General features: G+C 46.5%; 1 protein-coding gene across 1 annotated transcript in view; it reads right to left on the minus strand.

The window, feature by feature from the left end:
- Nucleotides 1–22,918, minus strand: part of PDLIM4 (PDZ and LIM domain 4) — a 46,309-nt gene that overhangs the window by 7,797 nt on the left and 15,594 nt on the right. The window contains exons 3-4 of the mRNA XM_083871545.1: nucleotides 16,061–16,145; nucleotides 2,086–2,264 (exon numbers count right to left, since the gene is read on the minus strand). Coding sequence (XP_083727671.1) covers nucleotides 2,086–2,264; nucleotides 16,061–16,145 — 264 coding nt within the window. The remainder of the gene's footprint in view (nucleotides 1–2,085; nucleotides 2,265–16,060; nucleotides 16,146–22,918) is intronic.

Raw genomic sequence — 22,918 nt, forward strand, 5'->3', positions numbered from 1 at the left:
ACCACCTCACCAAGGAGTGGGACACTGGGGCTGCCCTGTAACCCCTCCCTCCAGCCTTCAGCCTGGAGCTGCTCCTGGTCTGTAAGAGTCCACAGGTATGCAGAGATCCACTCACAGCCCATGGGAAAAGGAGCAGGAGCAGGTGGATGCCAGGGAAAGCTGTGATCTAGTGTGAGACCTGAATGGAGAGAGGCCCTGCTTCCAGAGACAGGGGCCTTGCTTCCAAACTAGAGCAGCCTGTCCTTAGAGGACTGCACCCCGTGGACGAGTGACCCACACCACAGCAGTTTTGGGGGTACTGTTCGCCCATGGGAGGGACTCAGGGCACAGCAGAGAACAGACTCCTCTCTTTGAGCCAACAGAAGAAGATCTTGAATTATGAAGCGACCAAAACTCCCATCCCCTGTCTCCCTACACTGTCAGTGGGAAGGAGGGAGGGGCTGGGGGAAAAAAAAATAAGGTGTTTTAAAGGCTTCTTTTACTTCTCATTATCCTCCTCTGACTCTGTTAATAATAAATTTACTTTATACCTTTAAATTTGAACCTGTTTTGCCCTTAGAGTGTTTTCTCCCAGTTCTCGTCTCAACTCATGAGTCCTTTGTTAATTTTTTTCCCTCTCCTCTGCCCAGCTGAAAGCAAGAGAGGGTAAGCAAGCGACTTTCACGGTGCCTGGCATTTGGCCAGCGTCAAACCATGACACCAACCCAGCCTCACCAAAGAAAATGCACTCCTGCTCCAATTCTACTCAAAAGACCCAAGTGAATGTCCTGGCTTTAGGCTCATTAGCAGATAACACCAGATTTTGTTCTCTGTATTTTTTATGCAGTTCTCCTCTTTCCAACTTCAGTAACTTTCCTGGAGCAGCACAGGGAATAAGCTGTCTTGCTGCTTATCACTGAAATACAGATTCACACAGATACAGAGTTCCTGAGCTGAAAAGAAACTCCTTGCATTTGATACAGACATTACTTTCTTGCAGGATATTTTGCCAGTTTGGAGGAACATAAATCAAGATCCTCATAAGCCATGTGAAAACATCCCAGTCCACAAACCTGGCTTGTCTCAAAGTCTGAGTTATTCACCTAAACTGTTCTTGGCTACACAAAAGCCTTTTCTTTCCTAGGAGCATTATTTATTTCTCTGCCTCCTGGACAGCTGCACTGAGCAGATCTTACACTTATAAACATCCCAGTTACTGGAGTTTGTCTTTTCAGCCAATATCTCGAGCTTCCAGGGTAAGTATTGGCTCCTGGCTCTGTGGCAAGGTGATCCCCACTCCTAGGAGGACAGCACCCTCCATCCTGCCTTGGAGACACACTTTGAAAACACAAAATATTGTTATCTGTGACACTCAAAGAGCCATGGAATTGTTTAGGTTAGAAAAGCCCTCTAAGATCATCAAGACAAACCATTCCCCCAGCACTACCAAGGTCACCACTAAACCATGTCCCCAGGAGAAACATCCACAGGTCTGTTAAGTCCCTCCAAGTACGGTGACTCCACACCATTGCCCTGGGCAGCCAGTGCCAGGGTTTGACAACCTTGTTGGAGAAGAAATTTTTGCTAATATCCAATTTAAACCTCTCCTCCCCTTGTCTTCCATACCATTTATCCCAGCTTGGGGACCATACCCAGGGGCCACTAATCTACCTACTCACATCAGCAATAGAATGATCTTAACAGAGATCTGGAGAATGAGTACCTTCACCAAGATGCATACCTGAGCATTGTTTCAGCATCACAAGCTTCAATTCAGTGTTGCAGTTGCTACCTATGTAGATGTGACCATTTTGTTCAGAAATTGGTGTCTCCAGACCTTTTTATTTTTGCTTTGTTTATTTGGTTAGTTTCTTTTTTTTTTTTCTCCCACCTACACTTAACCAACAAAGCAGGAGTCCAGCCCAGCATCTTGATAGACTTGGCAGAGTTAGGTCAATGGTTAGAGAGGATGATCTTGAAGGTCTTTTCCAAGTGATCCCATGATCTCTGGAGCCTCAGGAGCACCACAGCCTCTGTACACTCCCTAAACCCTTAGTTTGCAGGAACAGCAGCAGATGCAGAGAGCAAGCCCTGCCCTGGTCCTACCTGTGGGGAGGGGTGATGTGGAGTCCACTCAGCTGGCCTGGAAGCGCTGACTCAGAGCTGTTGTTGGCATAGAGCCGGGTTGGTTGGTGATGCTGCATGTTCAGCACCTGCTTGTTGTCCATGGGGCTGCCCCCAGATCCATGGGGCATCGACCTCCTGCTCTGGGCAGGGACACTGTCCTGAAGAGAAAGAAAGCAGAAAACCTGAGTGTGTGATGTACATGGAGGGACATGCAGTTTGCAGTAGTAACATTTTATGTGTGCTGTGGAAAACAGAGATGTACAGCAGGAAAAGGAAAACTCAGGCTTGACCTGCAGTTAAATTGTATTGAATCTACACAGCTCCCCTTGGTCCCCAACCAAATGAATTTGCTGTTTTTCCATGGTGAGCCACTGTCAAATATTCTGTATTTATTTTCCTGCATTTATTTCATATTTAAAAGCACATTTGCTATTTCTTTAAAAGAAAGTCTGTGAGTCTACTCCTTATTCCACATTCCACCAGTCTGAGGGCACTTGCTGTGCTCCTGACTTTATAGCCACCCTGTCCATTTCTATCAGCAAACAGGATAAACCCATGCTAGGCAGCTCCACGTGCAGATTGGGCAGCACCTGAGGCCAAGGGACCAGTCCTGGGATTTTTACTTGTAGCTGCCTTTGTCCATACAGATCCACATTCATTTAGGGATGCTTTCTCCCCAAATAAGATCAGTCATTTACAATGTGAGAAACATATCAGTCAAGGATTTAGCTTGGTATTCATATTTCAATTTGCTTTTTAGGTCCTAAGATAAACTGTGAAAATCTTTTTGTCATACAACCTCAAGTCAGGAACTCAGATGCCATTAAACCATGAATTTGCCCCATTATTTTATCATTTTACCAATGTCAAACATTACCTATGTGCTATTCCACACACATGGAATTCCACATATATGGGTGTGCTATTAGTCAGTCCCATCCACACCCATAAACCAAACAATACCTAATGTCACCTGAGCCAGGCTTTACCTGCAAAAACTCAGTATGGGGAGAGGAGCTAACTCCAAAAATTGGGAAAAGCAGCAGGAAGCTGGACACAGCCCATGAACACACGTTGGCTGCTTTTTCCAGCCATGTGAGTCAAAAACATGCCTGGACTGATGAAAGACATATATGCTGTGTAAGAGGCTGGAATTTGTTTAACCTGGTTTAATTTGTTCTAGGGCAGCTCCCCAACAGAGCTGCCTTCCACCAGCTTTTCACTAGATTGAAGTTGATGAAAAACCAAGCAGGAAAATAAAACACCATCCTGTGAACAAATAAAGTGTGTATTGTGGGGGTCTGAAACAAAGCTTGTTTTTGACTAAAATAATCCAATAAATACTAATTAGAAACAAATATCTATCACTGGTGCACAGGAGAACACACAGGCACTCACAAACCTTGTAAAAACAAACAGCTAAGAGAAGTAAAAAACAGATCCTACTAGAAAAAGATCTTGAAACTCCAATTCTTCAGTTCTTCCCAAGGCAAAACGTCCATTGATAAAACCAAGTTTAGTTAAGAACTGAAAGATGGTGCCTTTGAGGTTTTTTTCCCTACCCTCAGCTGAAAACCTGCAGCCTTCAGCAAGCTCCCAACAACCTCTCCAGCCTCAGAAGCTGCCTGGAGCCCTCTTGGCACACGTCCCTCCACACCACACAAGCACAAACACGTGGGGAAAACAGCTTCCAACATAATAACTTCAAATTGTCTATTAAAAAAAGAATTTTGCTGCCAGGAATAATATAATTTTAACTGTTCCCCAATTTATATTCTTAAAAAAAATATATATATATACACACACAAGCAGGCTGTGGGTCTCCAATTCCTCAATTTAGATTATTATTTCAAGAGAAATAAAGAAAACACTCAACCATGGTGCAGAGAAGAAAAGAAGGATCGTAAACATTTTTTTGAATAAAAGCAATGGTCCGTATGGCTGGCAGCATTGCGAGTGATGCTTGCAGAAAACCATTATCTTTAATTGTCTGGGCGTCATGGCTCAGATTCACTCTCAGTCCAGGGTGGCTGGAGGAGAGGGCTGGGTCCTCTCCTCTGACCGACCTCATGTGCTCCTGCACACTGGTGCCATCTAGACCTTTTCTGGGGAGCATGGGGCTGGCAGCTGTTTCCAGGATGGAAATCTCCTCCTGCAAAGGACCTCCAGACCATCATCTTCATGGACTTGCTTAAATCCAAGGTAGTTTGTAAAGTGTTGCCGCTTTGTCCCTGTTAAGCTCAGCAATTTGTACATTGAGACCAAATGTTGCTATAAAGCTAAAACTTATTGCTTGGGCACTCTCCAAAAGGAGGCCCTTGATGGAAGGGAGAAACAGAGCGCTTCCTGCACTGCTTGGCTTCCCCAGTTGCCACCAGCTCCTGTCCCTGTGCGAGGAGGATGTTCATGGTGATGGCAGTTCACCTTTCCTCTGCTCAGCCATGCTATAAAGCCACAGGTGACCCAACAGCATCCATAGAGATCAAGAGGCTCCTCCTGCAGCACAAAAAGCTGTTCCCATGCTGGAGCTCAGCTATCTCTTCCTCAAAGGCTGTGAGACCTCTGCAAGGCTTCACTTTGTGCAAGACACACATCCACCCTCAGAATTCCAGAACCAGATGGATTTCTTTCCAGTTGCCAAATTCAAGATCAGTTCAAATTTCTCTCCTTCAGGGCCTAATTTGCTCTTCTTTGCTGGATTTTCTTCCTGATTTTTATGGCCTTTCTTAAACTGAATCTGCAAACCCTTCTTAAGAGCTGGCCTGTGAACTGCTACCAAGGAGAACTCTTTTAGCCTAAAAACCAGAAACTACCAATTTCTTTTCTCACGCTTGGCTGGTTTTCTTACACATTTTCCAAAATGCCCTATTTGTTCTCCCACCCTTTTTCAAGTCCTTAGCTCTACAAACCACAGAGATTTAGAAAACATCGGACTTCGTATTCTGATCCAAAGCATTTAAAGTTAATTTACTTCAATGTGTTATAAATTAGACTTTTAAAAGACCAGAAGTACAAACAAAATAATTACTCTCCTTTTTCCAGACTACCAGGGTTTAAAACTGAAGATTGCTAATTTGGTAGGCCAGCATTGGCTCCTAGAACTTCCAAGCAAGCCCCTCCACCTATGGCAAGATTCGGAAGGGCTTTAAGCAATGATGGTTTCAGTGCATCTAAGAAACCTTCCTTGGAAGCAAACTCACCAGCTGCAGAGCTGGAAATATCTCCTAAATTACACCTCCAAGCCCCAAGTCCACCCACCCTCCATCTACCCACTTGTGCAATGGTGGTGGGAGATTTGCCCAGACAGGACCAGCAGCAGCTCTGTCCCTGCAATGTGGGTGCCCATCCCCACAGGAATTGCCTGCACCTTGTATATTTCCCTAATCCTGGGGGTGCTGGTCCCATTCTCACACACCACAAGCTTGGCTCAGCCCAAAACAGTTTTCTGTTTGATATTCTTCAGATTCACCCTCTTCTCAAAACCAGACCACGATGGCCCAGTGTCAGCTGAATGTTTGCTGCCTAAATGCTGAATTACAGACACAAGCATTGCTATTTATGCACAGGAGATAAAGCATCCCTCAGCAATAGAGTCACCTGGAAGAGGTGCCTCTTGTGACTGTGTTTGGTTATCTGTGTACATCATCCAGCAACAGCAGGACAAGCCTGTCTGCTTCAGCTCCTCCTTTGGCTTCTTTCTGCCTTGCTCCAAGCTTGGGTAATCGAGTCCCAACTGGTTCTGGCCTCTCTTGGCAGAGGGCTTTCTGTGCATGAAGTTTTACTGCCTTCATTACTGCAAGTCCTCTATCATGCAAATGTGCCAAGCAATTAAGCCTGAAGACATATCCCAGTACATCCTGACACCCTCGAGCCAAGACAGCTTCTGCACAGAAGGCAGCTGCAATGCTGCAGGTCTTTCCTCTCCTTCCCCCCAGGTTTTCAACAGTAAAGATGCTGCTTCATCTCTGATGAACCAGTTCAAAAGTCCCGGAAATGGAAGTCTCATTATTACTCCATGGCGGGGGGTGTATAGGACAGACAGCACAGATTTCATTTCAATGCAAATAAGTGATTTACACTGTGGCCAATAACCACAGGAACAGGACTGATTCTCCAACTAAAGCCTCAGGAGAAGTCCCAGGGGAACCCTCATGACAAAGGCTGCTCCCAAAGCTTGGAGAAAAGGATAATTTTTAAAAGCTACACTCATTTTAACACGTATTTCCCTATATGTACAGTTCAGATGTTCTGTGTATATGCTGCTTTGTTCTGTGTTCTGTTTGTATGTTCTGTGTATATGCAGACTAAGCAGCCTTCAATCTAGCTTTCAAAAGCTCTAGTAAGTATGATCCCATTATTTAGCTCAGCTCAAACGATTAAGAGATAAGGAAAAAAGGTCGGGTCTAATTTGCTGAGTGTATCCTGTGCTGAGGATAAAGTGAGTGTGGGTTATTTTACAAGACAGATTTTAAATATTCTGCCAAGCTCCCCTTTCAGCGTTCAGAGACTGAAATATTATCATTTTTGAATTAAATATTTTCATGAAGGACTTTAAAAACTGATTAGAAAAGCTGGAGAGAAAACCACCACACCCTGAATAGGTCTTCAGAGCGAGGCCCTGGACGTTCACTGATGAAGATAAAACTCAGGACCTGGGGACATTCACAGAGCACAAACTGAGCCCCGCCGGGGAGCAGAGCCCGGCCCGGGCTGTCCCTGCCGGGCCCGCACAGCCCGAGGAGAGCTCTGGGCTGTCCCTGCCGGGCCCGCACAGCCCGAGGAGAGCTCTGGGCTGTCCCCGCACAGCTTGAGGAGAGCTCTGGGCTGTCCCTGCCGGGCCGGCACAGCCTGAGGAGAGCTCTGGGCTGTCCCCGCACAGCCCGAGGAGAGCTCTGGGCTGTCCCTGCCCCGCACAGCCCGAGGAGAGCTCTGGGCTGTCCCTGCCCCGCACAGCCCGAGGAGAGCTCTGGGCTGTCCCTGCACAGCCTGAGGAGAGCTCTGGGCTGTCCCTGCCCCGCACAGCCCGAGGAGAGCTCTGGGCTGTCCCTGCCCCGCACAGCCCAAGGAGAGCTCTGGGCTGTCACACCGGGCCGGCACAGCCTGAGGAGAGCTCTGGGCTGTCCCCGCACAGCCCGAGGAGAGCTCTGGGCTGTCCCTGCCCCGCACAGCCCGAGGAGAGCTCTGGGCTGTCACACCGGGCCGGCACAGCCTGAGGAGAGCTCTGGGCTGTCCCTGCCGGGCCCGCACAGCCCGAGGAGAGCTCTGGGCTGTCACACCGGGCCTGCACAGCCCGAGGAGAGCTCTGGGCTGTCCCTGCCCCGCATAGCCCCGCACAGCCCGGGGTGGCTCAGCAGAGCTTTGGGCTGTGGAAAAGCCTCTGGTGAGGGCAGGGGAGGAGCTCGGCTGTGCCCTGGGGCTCCCCCGGGGAAAGCCGAGCCACAGCCCGGGGGACACGGCCCAGAAAAGGCCCCGAGGGCCGGACCTGCCCCGGGGATGGGCCACAGACCCTCGGGGCTCGGGGACAGGTCACACCGGCCCTGCAAGGGAGGCCCCTGCGCCTTCCCACTGCCCAAAAGGTGCATTAATCCAGGGAATTCTGAACTCTCTGGTGTGTGGCAGTGCGATGTGGGACCCTCACCAACAAGAGACCAGACAGAAGGGAGCACTGAGACATCGTTAGGTCTCCTGGATGGGTGATGTGCCTCCACCTAAACCCTGTCACTCTCTCTCTCTCTCTTCCCCCACTCCCCGTGCATACTTCATTTTCTAGCTATTTCTCTCTTTTTTTTTTTTTTTTCTTCTTCTTTGCCTCTTTAACTATTATATAAAAAAAATACATCAATTTTTTGGCACCAACAACTGATCTCGTTTGGTTTTAATCTCCTTTTTGGGTGTATTTTGAACCTTCAAAGGTTTTTTCCAGTTTATACACAGAGACTTATCTTTCCTCAGTTTTCTGAGTTTAAACCAGCTCATAACAAACGCATACCACAGCCTGAAGGAAAACCTTATCCAGCACATCCTTCTCACTACACTCCTTTCACAGCTGTCAACTAAATATCAAATTCATTTTTCAGATCTAAGTAAGAGACCAAACTCTTAAAATCAGATAATCTTTTTGTAAAAAGGCTGCAGACAATGTTGACATGAAACATGAGTCAAGCTGGAGCCTCGTGCAGCCCCAGCCCACCCATATTCCCAGGACAAGCTGTACTGCACAAGGGCATGTAGTGACAGGACAAGGGGGAATGGCTTCACAATGACAGAGAGCAGGTTTAGATGGGATATTAGGAAGAAATTCTTTCCTGTGAAGGTGGTGAGGCCCTGGCATAGGTTGTCCAGAGAAACTGTGGCTGCCCCATCCCTGGAAGTGTTCAAGGCCAGGCTGGATGGACCTTGGAGCAACTTGGGATAGTGGAAGGTGTCCCTGGCCACAGAAGGGGGAGGCTGAACTAGATGAGCTTTAAGGTCCCTTTCAACCCAAAACATTCTGTGATTCTGTATAGCACAAGACCTGTACACATTTAATCCAGGGACAAACTCTCACAGTCAGAGCAGTAGCATTTCTCCACCTTGGAGCAGCCATGTGGATGGCCAGCAGCAAGGCTCCAATGGATGTTTCCTCCCACAGCTCCAGGCAGAAGCTGCACCCTCATGCAAATTAAAGAGCTCAGGAGAGACTCGAGCTGCAGTGCCAGGACTTTATCCCTTAACCTACCTGGCTCCCTGGCAGTCTCTTAAAATCCACAGCAATGAAAATAAGTTACTCAAGACTGTAAAGATTAAAATGTATTTGCATTTATCTTGCCTGCTGCAGTGCAGAGAGCACATTTCTAACATCAAGTGTGGGAGGGGTATTTACCCAGCAGACAGAGAGTGTCTGAATGTCTTGGTAGAAAAAGCCTTGAAATTTTCTCCTTGCCCAGCAGCAGTAAGCTCCTGCCAGATGACTACGTCACTAGAGCTAGGCTCAACAACAGTCTAAACCCTAGAGAGCTGTTCTTCTACATCCCAGTGTCCAGGGTCAACTTCCAAGCTCAGGAACAGGAGGGCATTGCTCAGTGCAGGTGTCAGACTGATGCCCACCACTCACAAGTTGCTGTTGGATTAACTTTCCCACTGACAGAAAATACTATTTCCAGTAATTATTTTCCAAAAAATAATTTCCACTGCAGATGAACAAAACCCCTGAAACTATCACAGAAAGTGTCCACCCACCCTCCTGCCTGCCCCCTTTCTCCCAGTGAAGATGTAGCTCTTCCCATTGCAGTCCATGCTTCCACTTAATCACTTTATTCACCATCTGGTGTTTGGCTTATAGGACAAACCTAGTGAGCTTAACTCTAACAGAATAGGTCCTGACTTCATGTTTTCCAGCTTACTGTCACTCTCCTCTCTCTCAGTTACTGTATTTTCAGGGTTACCATATCACACTTTCTGATTCTCTTTCCATAATCATTATCAGCACCTAATTGAAAATAAAAGTTTCACTGGCAACAAGTTAAGCTTCAGGCTAAAAAAATATTACATGCTTAAAACCAAAAGCTGCCTATTTCATCAGCATGGCTTATCTGTACACCTCCTTCTGTAAAAGCCAGGGTAAGGTACATCAGAAAACACAGCAAAACAACAGGATATGTTTTTTTCATTTTGGAATGTCCCAACCTTTTGTTTTTCCTCACTCATGAAAAAAATAAATTCACGTAGATTCAAAAACATGTCTCAGTGTTTCCCAGCCCTCTGTGGCACGAGCTGCTTTAGGGAGTGGAAGCAGCTGCTTCAGCCTCACCATTCTGAGGGACAACAGTGAGCATCCCTGCAGCTTCTATCTTTACACCACTGGGGATGGCTCTCTCCACGTGCTCTCACCCCAGTGGGTCACTTAAGTGACCTCCAAGAGCAATTAGTTCCTCTTAAGGGAGACACAAGGAAAAATAAAAGGCCATAAGCTGTTTTTCCTGATGGATAAGAACAGACAGCTACACCTGTGCTTCCAAACACTTGGCACTTCTGAGTACACAAGCAGCAGTTTCCTTACCTGTGTTAAGAGAGTCATCACTGAAACTGATGTTATCAAGTAAAACAATACAGTATATGTCTGTGGTAGCACTTATTTCAACAGCATTTTGTTTTGTCCCAAATCAACCCCCACTGTTATCATTTCAGTATAATTCCTGTGTACCTTCAATGAGAACAAATTGTTCAAGTTACCTGGACAGAAGAAAACACCATTTTGAAGTTTCCATTCCCATTTTCCCCTCCTTTATCCTAATATTGCTTTTGCCTTTTTCATATACCAGGACTATCAAAACTCACTTAAAGATGCTGATTTATCCTACATACGCAGAGAATTTCACATAAAAGGTTACAGCTTGAAGATGTTATTCAGAAAATTCCTTTGCTTTTAAATGATGCAGTGTTATACCACAGGCAAAAGTAAACACAAATGCACACACTATGTGTGTGTAACCTCTTCACCCAGTAAATTAGACCAGTGTTTTTTTGTAGTGTAAAACCACAATATCTGGGTGTGAAATGTTGCCTGAGCACCCGGAGCTCACAGCCGATGCACCCACAGTGGCTGTCAGGATTCAGCATGTTTCTGTTATTAAATCAGTCCTCAAACAACGAGCTGCGAGTTCCCATGGAAGGGAACCCGGGTTTGTGCCAGGGCATTAGCTCATCCTTTGTTTTCCCCAAAGCACGAGGCAGACGTTTTCCCTCCTTCCGTCGGGAGAGTGCGGGGTGGTGCCCAGCCACCTGGGACTGGGGGTCCCAGCAAGAGCTTTCCCAGAAGCAGGCATGGGCCATCCTGCCCCACGAGCAGGGGAGGAAGGAAGGTCAGTCACCTTGGGAAAGGAAATTCCACCTCTCCAGCTAGGAGGCCTTAAACCCCAGCTCACAGAACTCAGCAAGGCCTATGCCAGGCTTTTGCAAAGAAGTACATAGAAGTTTCCTGCTTGGCAGCAACCCATAGAGAACTTAAAACAAATACTCCATTTAATTAAAGTTAAATTAAATCTATTACTCAGTTAATTAAATAAGGAGATATTCACCCTCAGTTAAAAAAAAAAAGTATAATCTAGCAAAAGTAAATATGAGCATATTTAAGATATTTTTAAAGGTGTTAATATCAGTGCTAAGGGTCAGGTTAGCAGCAAACTACCTTCCCTGCTCTACGCGGGATACTGCTGCTGTCCCTTGGTGCTCAGAGCTGGGGCACTAGAGGCTCAGACTCCCCTGAAGTCCACATGTGGTTTTATTTATGTAATTAGGAGCAAGCACGATCAGCAGTGACACTATTTGTGAAGCCAGGGCTAGCATGAAAAGCTCCCAAGAATGATGCTGCAGAGCCCACACTGGGTGGATGCCATGTGCAATGAGAGGTGTCAAGTCCTCAGTACTGAAACCACACACCTGAGCCCCTCTGACAAGGGCAAACGAAGGTGTGTTCACATTTCCACTGGCGTGGCTCACACCCAGCACTGCCTGGATTAGGCTGCTCAAACAGTTACAGTAGATATAAGTTTGTCCTAAATCCTCATCTTCACCCCATTCTGGCTGGCATTTTCACATAGCAAGTGACACACCTTGCACCTGATTTTAGTCAGAGCAAACTAACAACAAATCTCTATGTACTGAGACCTGGGTCAAGAACAGAATAACACATAGGAAAAATAATTCATAAGTGATGAGTAAAATCAACCTTCTCATTGTTCCTGTGCAACTCTCCTGATACTGTGGCTCTTCTCCACTGCCCAGAGCTCACCCTCTCAGTCAGGTGGTCAGGCTGGGAAAGCTACTGCTCAGGACACAGCACAAGAAAGGACCAAGAGTGCTGATGCACGTGCCTCATCCACGGCCTGAGAACAACACACAGGCCTCCTAGCTCAGTAGCGCCGGGATACCATTCCCAATGAAATACTGTGGGAAGTGCCTCTGCCTGTCTGCACTACCAGAGGAAATCCAGCCTTTCACCCCACATAGCTATTTCAGCCAAGCATCCAGGTTTGGGAGGACTTGCATCCTATTCCAGCTCTGGCTACGTGCTGCCAGTTTCATTTCTGCTGCAATTATTCTCCCACCCACATACTTGATCTATTGTCAGCTAGCACTGACAGGGTCCCCACAGCCCAAACCCCACATTTCCAGCCCCCCTGGGCCAAAGAACTGCCAATTCTGGCAGTGTGGGAATGAACAAGGAAACAAACATCCTCTCTTTTTATTAGCCCCGCATGGTGGTATTTTGACTAGCAAGCTCACGCTACGGGAAGCCAAAAACAGTGGGACCTCCAGAAACTGATGGATGGGTGCTCCCACTCCCTGTCTGCTGGGGAGGAGTGGCTGGGGCCAGTGCCCACAAGGACGCCAACACCATGCCAAGTGAGACTGGGGATCCCAACACATCAGCAGAGATGTCATGTCTGCATGATGGAAATCTTGACAGCAGGCTGGAAAGCTCTGAGCTGTCCCTAGCATCCCCATGGGTCTCACCTCCACTCATCTCTGGGTCCAACAGACAGGCAGCCCTTCTTTAGGCTGCAAGTCTGAACATCACTGCATTTGGGGCATCCTCTGTAGGTTTTTGCTGTTAAGGACACACTTGTCTGGTGAAACCAACTGATTACCAAAGTCTGCTTTTTAAAAAAAAAAAAAAATTCCCAAAAGTGACTCACTCATCCTGTTCAGTGTTGTTGCTGCTAATTGCGAAAAAGCAGCTCTCCGGTTCCAGTTTCTTCAGTTTGAGAGCAGCTATTCTCCACAGTCATGGCAATAATTAAAGTTTTAATACGGAGGATTGATTACATTCTTGGACTCTGAGTAGGAGTTTACCAGAAAGCTCAATTGAGAAACTACAATAGATATAGAAAGAGGGGAGAGGAAAACTCACCAGCTACTCCATATCTTCCAGGTTCTCTTGCACAGAAGGTAACTACAAATTTCACTGCTTTCAAGACAAAGATTACACCTAAAAACCCCTAAATTGTAATAACAGATTTTCCTATAAATCACTCAGATTGAGGCATTCTTATGCCCACATGTTTCAAGCAAGAGTTACTGCAGTCGTAAGTCAAGATTTTCAACAGATCTTTGCCCAGTATAATGAAAAAGCATATAGTGTAAAACCTGGAGGAAGAAAGGACATGTGCTCCACATTACTGCAAAGGCCACTTGGGGTAAAACTCTCAGAACCTGTTTCAGGGATAAACCCCCAACCTCTCTTTGTGATTTGAGGGCAGAATTCCAGCAGAAATTTTTCCCTGTGTTTCAAAGTGGATTGCCTTTTTCCAGATGCAAGGAAGTGCACCTAAAGGTTGCACAATTGAGCCAAGTTATTACTTTACAATGAAATTTTTCTTTCTCCCAATTTAGTAAGTGCCTTTGCTAGAGGGGCTGAATGAACACAGCACAGGACAGCCCTGGGTCACCTGGCATTGCTTCATAGGGACTCCAGCCATGCCTGGGAGCTCTGCTCAATCAGTCCCAGGGGATTGGATACCTGCAGCAAGGGTTGGCTCTCTTTGGGTGCTGGTGGTGACCCTCAGCCTCACACAGGTCAGAGGACATCAGTGGTAACACCTGGGTTAGCACAGCTGCTGGCATGTGTTCCAGGCTGCCACCATGAACCACACTGCAGGCACAGGTGGTTTGGGGAAAAGAGACAACCAACACATCTTGGGTGCAAGCAAAGCAGCCTGGAGGTGTGCATAGAACCACCTTCACCTCCTCTCTGGGGAACCCAAAAAGCCACTAAGGAAGACAACACATGGATGCAGGCACCAAAAAAAAAAAAGAGCAAGAGCAGGCATCTGCTGCCTGTACTTGTGTACCCTTGTTCACACACTTCTCTTGGTGCCCTACCACAAACACATCTGCTTTACACACCTACTCCCCAGATTTACATAATTTCAGTGTCGGTTTGGATTCAGAATAGTCCATCCCTCCCCCCATCATTATATTCTATAAAACTGTCTAATTTTTAAAAAGATCCATATGAAACATATATTAATAGTCAGATTCAAATCCAATCTGCATTAAACCTCAGAAAGTCGTATCTGGCAGTGGAACTGCAGCACATTTGTTCTTCATTTAATATTACTCATACATAAAGTCTAGTAAAAAAACCACTATCTGTCATAAAAGATGGCTGTAATTGATAAATGAAGCAAACATGGCCAGAATGCAAGGCCCAAGCTCCCACATCACCCTGTGCTGTAAGTCAGGGCAGGAAAGAAACAGCCCCAAGTGTCACTGGTGTGTGGTACTGAGGCAGCTCTGCTGGTGCTGCTGTTGTGCTGTGCCTCTGCCCACTGTCCCTGGGCAGAAATGCAGAATACCTGCGAATTCCACATTGCTGGAATGGCCAACAGACTCAATGGCCTCACATTCCTCATGGGGTTTGGAGGATCTCACCCTCATCCTGATGACTTGGTGGGCTCTCTGCTGCCAGTACTTTCTCCCCATTCCTCACTGAAGGAGACATCATTCCTTGTAGCACCATCCTCTCTCTTCCACCCTTGCAGCTCCTGTATTCCTTCTGGACTGAGCCGAGGAAGGGCTAAGGGAGCACTCTGCAACCCTCATCAGGACACTCTAAAAGCCTCTCTGGAAAGGAGCAGTTGAGCTAAACCAGTAGATCCTGCACACAGGCATTTTGTAAGGGCTGGAGAAAAAGCATGGAATAGCATATAACATAAACCACCTCTGCAGAGAAGGAGAGCATCTGAGTAATATTTGAACATTCAGCATCAGCCAAAGAGCACTCACATGCTTTGGGGACAAAACACAGGGGATTCTGTCAGTCTGAACTGACAGACTTTGCTGTTCTGAAGGCTGTAAGCAGCCCCAGGGCCTTTACCACTGCCCTGGGAGGGGTGGCCAATCTACAGCAGTGAGAAACCTCAGCAGGCTTGAGCCCTGCCATCCATGACCTCGGGTGCCCTGGGAAAGTTGGCAGCATGTTCATCAGCTCAGCACATGTTCAAAGACCCAGACAGCAGGAGCTGTGCTCTGCCTATCTCCCTGGTCTCCTCCTTGTTCCCCAGGTATCTCCACAATATAGACCAGCACACACGAAAACTGACAATCCAGTACCCCATAAGCAGAGAGTGAGAAGAAAACCCCATTTCTTTTCCCACTGAGAACACAAAGGAGAATGAGAGTCACCTCTGACCTTGCTAACAAGCCATTAGAGCTGGGTAGGAAAGATGGGGAGACTTGCTCAGCTCCATCCACCACCTGGCTGCTTCAGGAGACTGGGTAGTAAGGCAGGGCAGGGTACAGGTAGAAGGCACCAGGAAACAGAGCTGAGGACAGAAGGAAGAGAGAAGCTGCAAAACAGAGAGAAGGAGTGAAAGAGAAAAAAAAAAAAAAAAAACAGAGGAAAAAGATGAAAACATTACCAACAACAACAACAAAAAAATCCACCATCATGGGAGGTGAATCACTGTCATGGGATTGGGAGGGTGCAGCAGATTTTGGAAGCAGACAAGGTAGAGGCACACCAGCTGAGGCAGATGGAGACAGACCCTGGGTGTGCTGCACCCCAGGAAGGGCCGGCACTGGACAGAGGACTCCCAAAAGCTCCATCCAAAATAACACTAACTCTGAGCTTGGTCATGGCCTCATGGGGGTCAGTGCTGGATGTCACCCCTCCACGTGCTGCTCAGCCATCCTGTGTCCCTAGCAAGCTGATCCAGCAAAGCCTGGCTTGGGTGGAAGGCAATGACACAGCTGGGATTATGCCAGATCTGCTCAGGATCTGGCTCACCCTGGGAACCAGGGCTGTACCAGCCCAAGAAAAGCACAGAACTTTAAACCCACACATGGAAACTCCTTCACTTCTGGAAGGGCTGCAGGCAGATCACAGGGCTTTCCAGAGTCCAGACATGGATGTCCTGTGCTCAGAGGCAAGTTGGGAGAGCAGCAGATGTGCAGGGTGCAGCTGCCATACCTGTGGGTCTGGCTCGATGTTGATCCGATACGCTTGCGCCTTGCCATCTTCCAGGACAGGGGTTGACCAGGTCTTCCCTTCAGCTCTGCAGTGGGAAATGAAGTAGACTCTACTTAAATTGCTTTTAAAAAAGCCCAAACCAAAGTGCTCCCCCCCAAACAAACAAAACCCACAAAAATCCCAAAGAAAGAAATAGGCTCCTTAAACAAAACAAAAAAGTAATTAAACAAATTAAAAAACAAGCCAAACATATATAAAGCATATATTAATTCCCTGGCAGGTTTATATTGTATTCGCATTTGTCCAAAATTATCCTCAGAAACAGTACAAATGATAAATAGAGAATATGACAGTTTCATCTTATTAAAACCATAAAGCTCAAAACCACCCTTGAACTACAAAGTTTTGTCTGTCTCAGTTTGGAGTTAAAGAGACCAAGGCTTTTGGTGTCTCCTGTTTAGAATATTCCTGGCTTTGTCCCTTTATTCTGGCCCTGAATCCAGAAAGTATTCTGATTACATGTGTGTATAGATATACATATACACACGCAATCCCTGGCAGGCCTGTGTACTAGACTACATCAGGAATTCTATAAACACCTTTCAGGAAGAAGGCTTTCACCACCCTGTATGAATCATCCTGACCCTTTCAACAGTTGCCAGATAGAAAAAGCCCTAAAAATACAGTTTCCATTCCCAAATGCATCTTCAGTGCTGCCAAGGCAGAGCAGAATACTGTCACTATCCAAAGATTTTCCATGTGCCTGACCATATTTTTCCCCACAAAGGCATCTGGGGACATGGCTGGAACGTGATCCCCAACTCAGATCTCCAACACTTAGGGTATGAGGGAGCTGCAGGGGGCTGGGCAAGTTCCAGCAGGTACATACACAGACTTTTCAGGATGCAAGAAGGTTAAGTTGGAAGATGGAAACTCCATTAAGTTCAAGATAAAGCTTTCAACATGCAAACTATTCTGTTTATCATCACAGTCTGTATATGCACCACTTCATAAAAATAGGTCTTGTTCCATGGGCAGAGATGCATCCAAGCATCCTTTGTGGACTCTCACCCCTGCCACATACCACATTCACTTTCAGTTCAATTATCTGCAGAGTCCAAGTTTGAAAAATAAGGAGCACGATTTTAACCCAGAAATTCTCGAAGAGATTTTTACCTTTGGTATTTTGCAGCTACACAAGTCAAAATACAAAGCTGCCTTTCCAAATCTAGGGTCTGACCCAAAACCTACCAAATGCAGGGACTCCCACTGACTTGAATACACTTTGGATCCAACTCCTGAGGATTTCAGTTGGTTTTTTTTTTCTCACTACTGCCCTTACAGCTTTTTCAACAGGGAGTGATTACTCTCATAGCTAGGTATCTTGCTCTGATCTTGTTCTGATCATTTATCTTTACTGTTATTATTTGATTTTAGGCTGGGACAATTCACTTATAAATTGGTCTTTCCAACTGGGACAAACAGAACACAATCCCTCCCACAAAGATCAGCATTCCCAGCAATCCCAACTTGCTCTTTGCCATGATCTGGTGCTGTGTACATTGCTTCCACATCAAAAATCTAATCTAGAGGCCCAAAACAATAGAAATGCCTAATGACATTGGCAGGGATCACCACTATTATTTCTGTGTTCTCCCCTGCACTGAGCTGGTCCAATGAGAGCTCACAGTGCCCCAAGTCCATGATGACTTTCCCCCACTCAGCTCTGGAGCCCACATACCAAACACTGCTTAAAGCATCCCCAAAGACTTCAACTTGCCAGTAAGTAATAACAGAGCTTCAGAAAGTGATATTGATTGCAGAAGATAAGAGCAATAGCAGTAAATTCATTCTGTGTGAAGGTATGGCATTCAGTCACCAGCATTGCCATCACTTCCCAGTTCTCCACAGCCCTGACAGAGATCACACTGTCTGTACCAGAAAGAAAACTGTACCAGAAACCTATGCTTTCCAAAAGTCATCATGGGTATATTTATTCTTAATGACAGACATGGATGGACTTTAGTTTACATGGAGAAGTCCATACATGGTTAATGCTTTAATTATTAAACTCAAGGCTTCATTATAAGTTCTGCAGAGTGACCACACATTCTTGGTATAACTGAGACCAATTCTGACAGCTTTCAGCAACAGTCTGAACAAAGCCAGGCTGACATCAGCCCCAGTTCCCACCTGAACTACACTAAAACAAGCTGATACAGCACAATTTGGGCTCCACTGGGCACTTTGAAAGGCAAAGCTAAGGTGAATGGAACAACCACCAGCCTCACCAAAAAGAAAGTCAAGTTTTATGTTTGATGAGCATTTATGCTTACACAGGGGGACCCCACTTTTTTCCCTGGGAACAGCAAAATACCATGTAAACCATGAAATAATCCAAAACAATTAAGAGATTACTCTGCCTGAGCTGCGACAGGCAGCTGCTGCAGGAAGAGCTAATGCTTGGAGCTCACGCCCCAACCCTGGCTGCCAGGAACATCCCATGGCCACATCCCCAGCAGGACCAGCAGCACAGGGGTCCCCTGTATCCCCCAAAACAAGCCCCAGAGCAGTGGGGATGTGGGGGCCAGCAGAGTCACCCTGAGCCCCCAGCAGCACCTTCACCCTACCAACGGTCAGACAGAGTTTTGTGTTTAGGCAACAGCAAAAACACAACACACTTTTCATACATCACAGGCAACAGATCAGGCATCACTCAAATGTTCCAAGTTGTTTCATTTACAGCTCAAGGACAGGAAAAGTGTTCTCAGATGTGCTATAGGGGATTAAAGGCAGCTATGTGGAAATCATTACCCTGCACTTACACCACTCTGCTCTCTTAATGGCATCTAGAACAATCCCAAGAAAAATAACTTGACCTAGGTTAGTGCAAGGCCTTCCACACAGGGCTTCATAGGAAATGGACCCATAAACAGGACATCACTAAAAAAAACAAAGTTGCAGACACCTTTTATCCCATCATTTGCTTTCTAAAAATCTCAGAGTCATTCTCAAAAGATTACTTGCATATGCTCATATATTTTACCAGAATGTTTTTTCACCTGGTAGTGATCTGCATGTCTCAGTCTCTCAATGTTTGTAGAGCTGCTTTTAAGTTGCAAGAATTCCTGTGTTTTACCAAATTTCTAATTTCTCCATCCCCTTAAAAACTAACATTTATCACTTAGGTTAGTGCCAGCCTGGATCCAGGTCACTGCTGCTACCATACAGCCACAAACCACCAGAATAATCATGTTACTACATTTCACCCCCTTTCTTTGGGGGGTGACTCCAGGGTCCTGCCCATCTCCTGACTGCTCTTCATCTCTCACTGTAGCACATCACTATGCTCACAACTGACTTTTATCACTGATATGGCCATTAGTCTTCTAGAAGTTGAACTCAGTCTAGAAGCAGCTACAGCCAATGCTTCAAACTTCCCAGGATTGTGAACCTCACTACGATAACTGTGAAGTGTTGGATCCATCCTCTGCAAGGCAGGTGAGCAGCACGGGAGCTGAGCTCTACTGAGCATCACAAAGCACCCAGCTTGTTCAGATTATGTGAAGAAGCTGCAGGATTTCTCCTCCTTCATTCCTCTCAGCTGAAACCATTGTGTATTGCTCTGGAAAGCTGCCAGTTTTCCTCTCTATTAGTCTTCAAGGAGCTCCAGAGGGGAAGCTGTGATTCACTTTTTCAGTTGTACTTTAACTGGAAACTTGAGAACATACATTGTCATCCTTCCCATCTTCCAGCAGCTTGCCTGTGCTGCTTAGAGCTAACAGACTCCAATAAAATCCCCAGGAACTGGGGGAGATGGGAGGAACATCAACTACATGAGGTTCCAGGTACTTTTGGGGCTGCATGTCCAGCAGATTCATTACTGGGTTTTCTCAGAAAGTACAGAAACTTTCAGAGAAACTCTATACACAGAGCAGGGAGAGAGAATCTTCACAGTCAGTTCTCCAAGCAGATTCAGAAGTGGCATACACACCAAACCGAGGGGGAAGAAACTGCTTTCAGGATTTAGTTTAGATAGAAGGAATCAAAGTCAAACCTTTGAGGATTTATTCGTTGACACCACAACCAGGAAATAAATTCAACTCAACCACCCTATGATTCTTGGCTGCACCTGAGGCCCAGCAGATGCTCCCAGTTGTCCAGCATTCACCTGGCCCTGTGCACAACAGCCCCAGTGCTGTCACCAAAAGGAAGGGCTGGAATTGGATTGGACTGGAAGTCATAAAAGTGTGAAAGTTGAAAAAGCCCTCTTAGACCATCAAGCCTCACTGTTACCCCAGCACTGCCAAGCCCACCACTAAACCATGTCCCCAAGTGCCACATCTATATGCCTTTTAAATCCCTCCAGGGATATGAGTTCCCTGGGCTTGAAAACTCAGCAAAGAAATTTTCCCTAACAGCCAATTGAAACCTCCCCTGGCACAACACACTAACACACTTCTTACCTCTTAAGGAATTTGTTGTGTAACTTGGAAGCAACTTCACAGTGAGTAAAAAGAACAAGTTTGACCAGGTGTCTGTGAGTAATAATTCTTGGGGCTGCTCAACACCCCGGATCTTCTCCAACCAGCTGCCACATAACTGGCCTGACCCTTCCTGCAGTAAGGCAGGCAAAGTACATCCCGTGCTACCTTGGCTTGAGATTCAACAGCTGGGAAGATGATGGTGGAACAGCTGCCTAATTTATCACCAGGGCAGCCTAAACCATCTTGCTAAATCTTAATCAGCACCATCACTGCCTTCCCCATAACCTCACTAAGCCCATGTGAATTCCTGGCCTCCCATTTTGGGGCCATTAACCACAGCCTGAACATCCAGCCCTTGTTCCAGGGGTGCCCAAGTAATTCCTCACACCTTACATCAATGCCCACATAGGCGTCAGTTACATAAATCAACTCCTTTCATAAACCAATGAGGATTTTCAACCACTTTGTCTCAGAACAGTAAGGCCACTGTGCTGCTTTGCCTTTCACAGCCTCACTGCCCAAAGACAGACTTGCACATGTTGGGAAAAAGCAGAATCCAAAAAGTCCAGCAACAAAACACCCATTAACTTCAAGGAGGTCAAGGGTCTGGCCATGAAAGGAGTTAGAAAATGGAGGGTGTGAAGAAGGAGGGAAAACCCCCTCAAGAGATTTGTCCTTGACAAAGGACAAAGATTTGAAAAACAGGAAATATCTGCTAGTCCAGCCTGAAAGCAGGGGCAGCTTCACAGACACCAGCACTGACTGTGGGCTCCAGGGGCACAGGGGAGCCATGTAGCCCAACGTGCTTAAAAAGCTGTGCCATCCCCTTGCCAGCAGTTTTCCCAGTGTGGGCATAGGGCCAGTTTCTTCAGGAAAGCTGCACCACAAGCCTTCACCCTCCCTGGCAGATGACAAAAGGTTCAGAAAAAGCTATGGGGCTCGCCCTGGCCCTCTGGCACAGATGGGCAGGTCTGGACAGTCCTGCCAAGGGTTTCCCAGCAGTCTGTGTCAGCAGGAACAGTGATGCCATGAGGTCTCACATCCCACACCCAAGGTCCTTTCAAACAGTGATTTCAGCAAATGGCTGCCTTTATTTGATGCATGATACTTGGTCTTGGTCATTCAGTAATTCCCCCTTCTTGTTTTCCCCACATTCTAACTTTCCCTACTGAACTTCCTAGTCTAAGGGCATTTACTGACCAGAGTCTGAAAACAAAACCCATCTTGTTCTCCATCTTAGTAACATATAATGTCAAGGGTTGCTGGAGAAAGGGCATGGAATGAAGCAGTCCAGAGGGCACCAGGGGGGTGGAAGCACTGCACAACTCCCTGCCCTCCCCTTCACACTCCTGCCTGGCTGGAGGAAGCCTGCTTTGACAAAACATCAAATTTCATGTGTCTTCACTAAAGACATGCAACAAACAGGCCTGCTATTTCAAACCTATTTCAGACAAACACATTTCAAAATAAATCTTCTTGTGATGACTTGCAAACTGTATTTTGTTGAAGGCAGTGTACAGAAAAGATGCTACTTGACCAGCATCTTCTGCCCAAGGGAAAAAGATACCAATCCACACCACTACAGGCAGGGCTTTCTTGAAGCTCAGCCTCAGAGCAGGGTCCAGGGTGTTGATCCACAACTGTGATGAAAGCAGTGGCTGGACATGCACAGAAACCAACAAAACCCTTCATCACTGCCCCAGGACATGGCTTCCTCGGCAGGACCATGGTCACCCCATGTTCCAGGAGGCAGATCCTGCAGGCAGGGATCCATTCACACCTAGGAGGGAATGCCAGATGTGCTTCCAGCAATGACTAACCACTGGGCAATGGGATCCAACAGGTCACTTGGGAGACAGGAGAGAAATCCAAGAACCAAGTCACTGTGCACCCACTTTGGGCCAAACTAAAAATAGACCTTATAGCTCATCACTGGAGCTGCTGTCCTTACTCAGAAATAAAGCAAAGTGGGTTTTTTTTACTCAGTTTTTCCTGTCAAGAGAAATGCCACTCTCATGGACATCTCTGGGCACAGCCAAGATGAGTTCTGCCCTTAGAGAAGCCACCAAATCAGCCCAACAGTGTGATCTCCAAGAGGAGGCACCCCAAGCTGAACAGTTCCTCATGTCACCATCTGTTCTTGCCTTGCCCTGAGCATTTATTTTTGCCTGAGATACAAAAGTCTTTAAAATCTGTGTTCATGAAGACTTTAAGGCCTGACAAAACCATTGCAATCCTACTGCTTAGCACAGGCTGACCATGTCACCCAAAAACCCTGCACCACTGAAAGGTCGTGGGCCACCAGCAGCAACATCTCCATTAGAAAATTCACCTCCTCTGGACACACCACAAGGTCTCACTGTTAAAAATA

Source organism: Zosterops lateralis, assembly GCF_965231275.1.
Source record: "Zosterops lateralis genome assembly, chromosome: 14".
NCBI classification, from domain to species: domain Eukaryota; kingdom Metazoa; phylum Chordata; class Aves; order Passeriformes; family Zosteropidae; genus Zosterops; species Zosterops lateralis.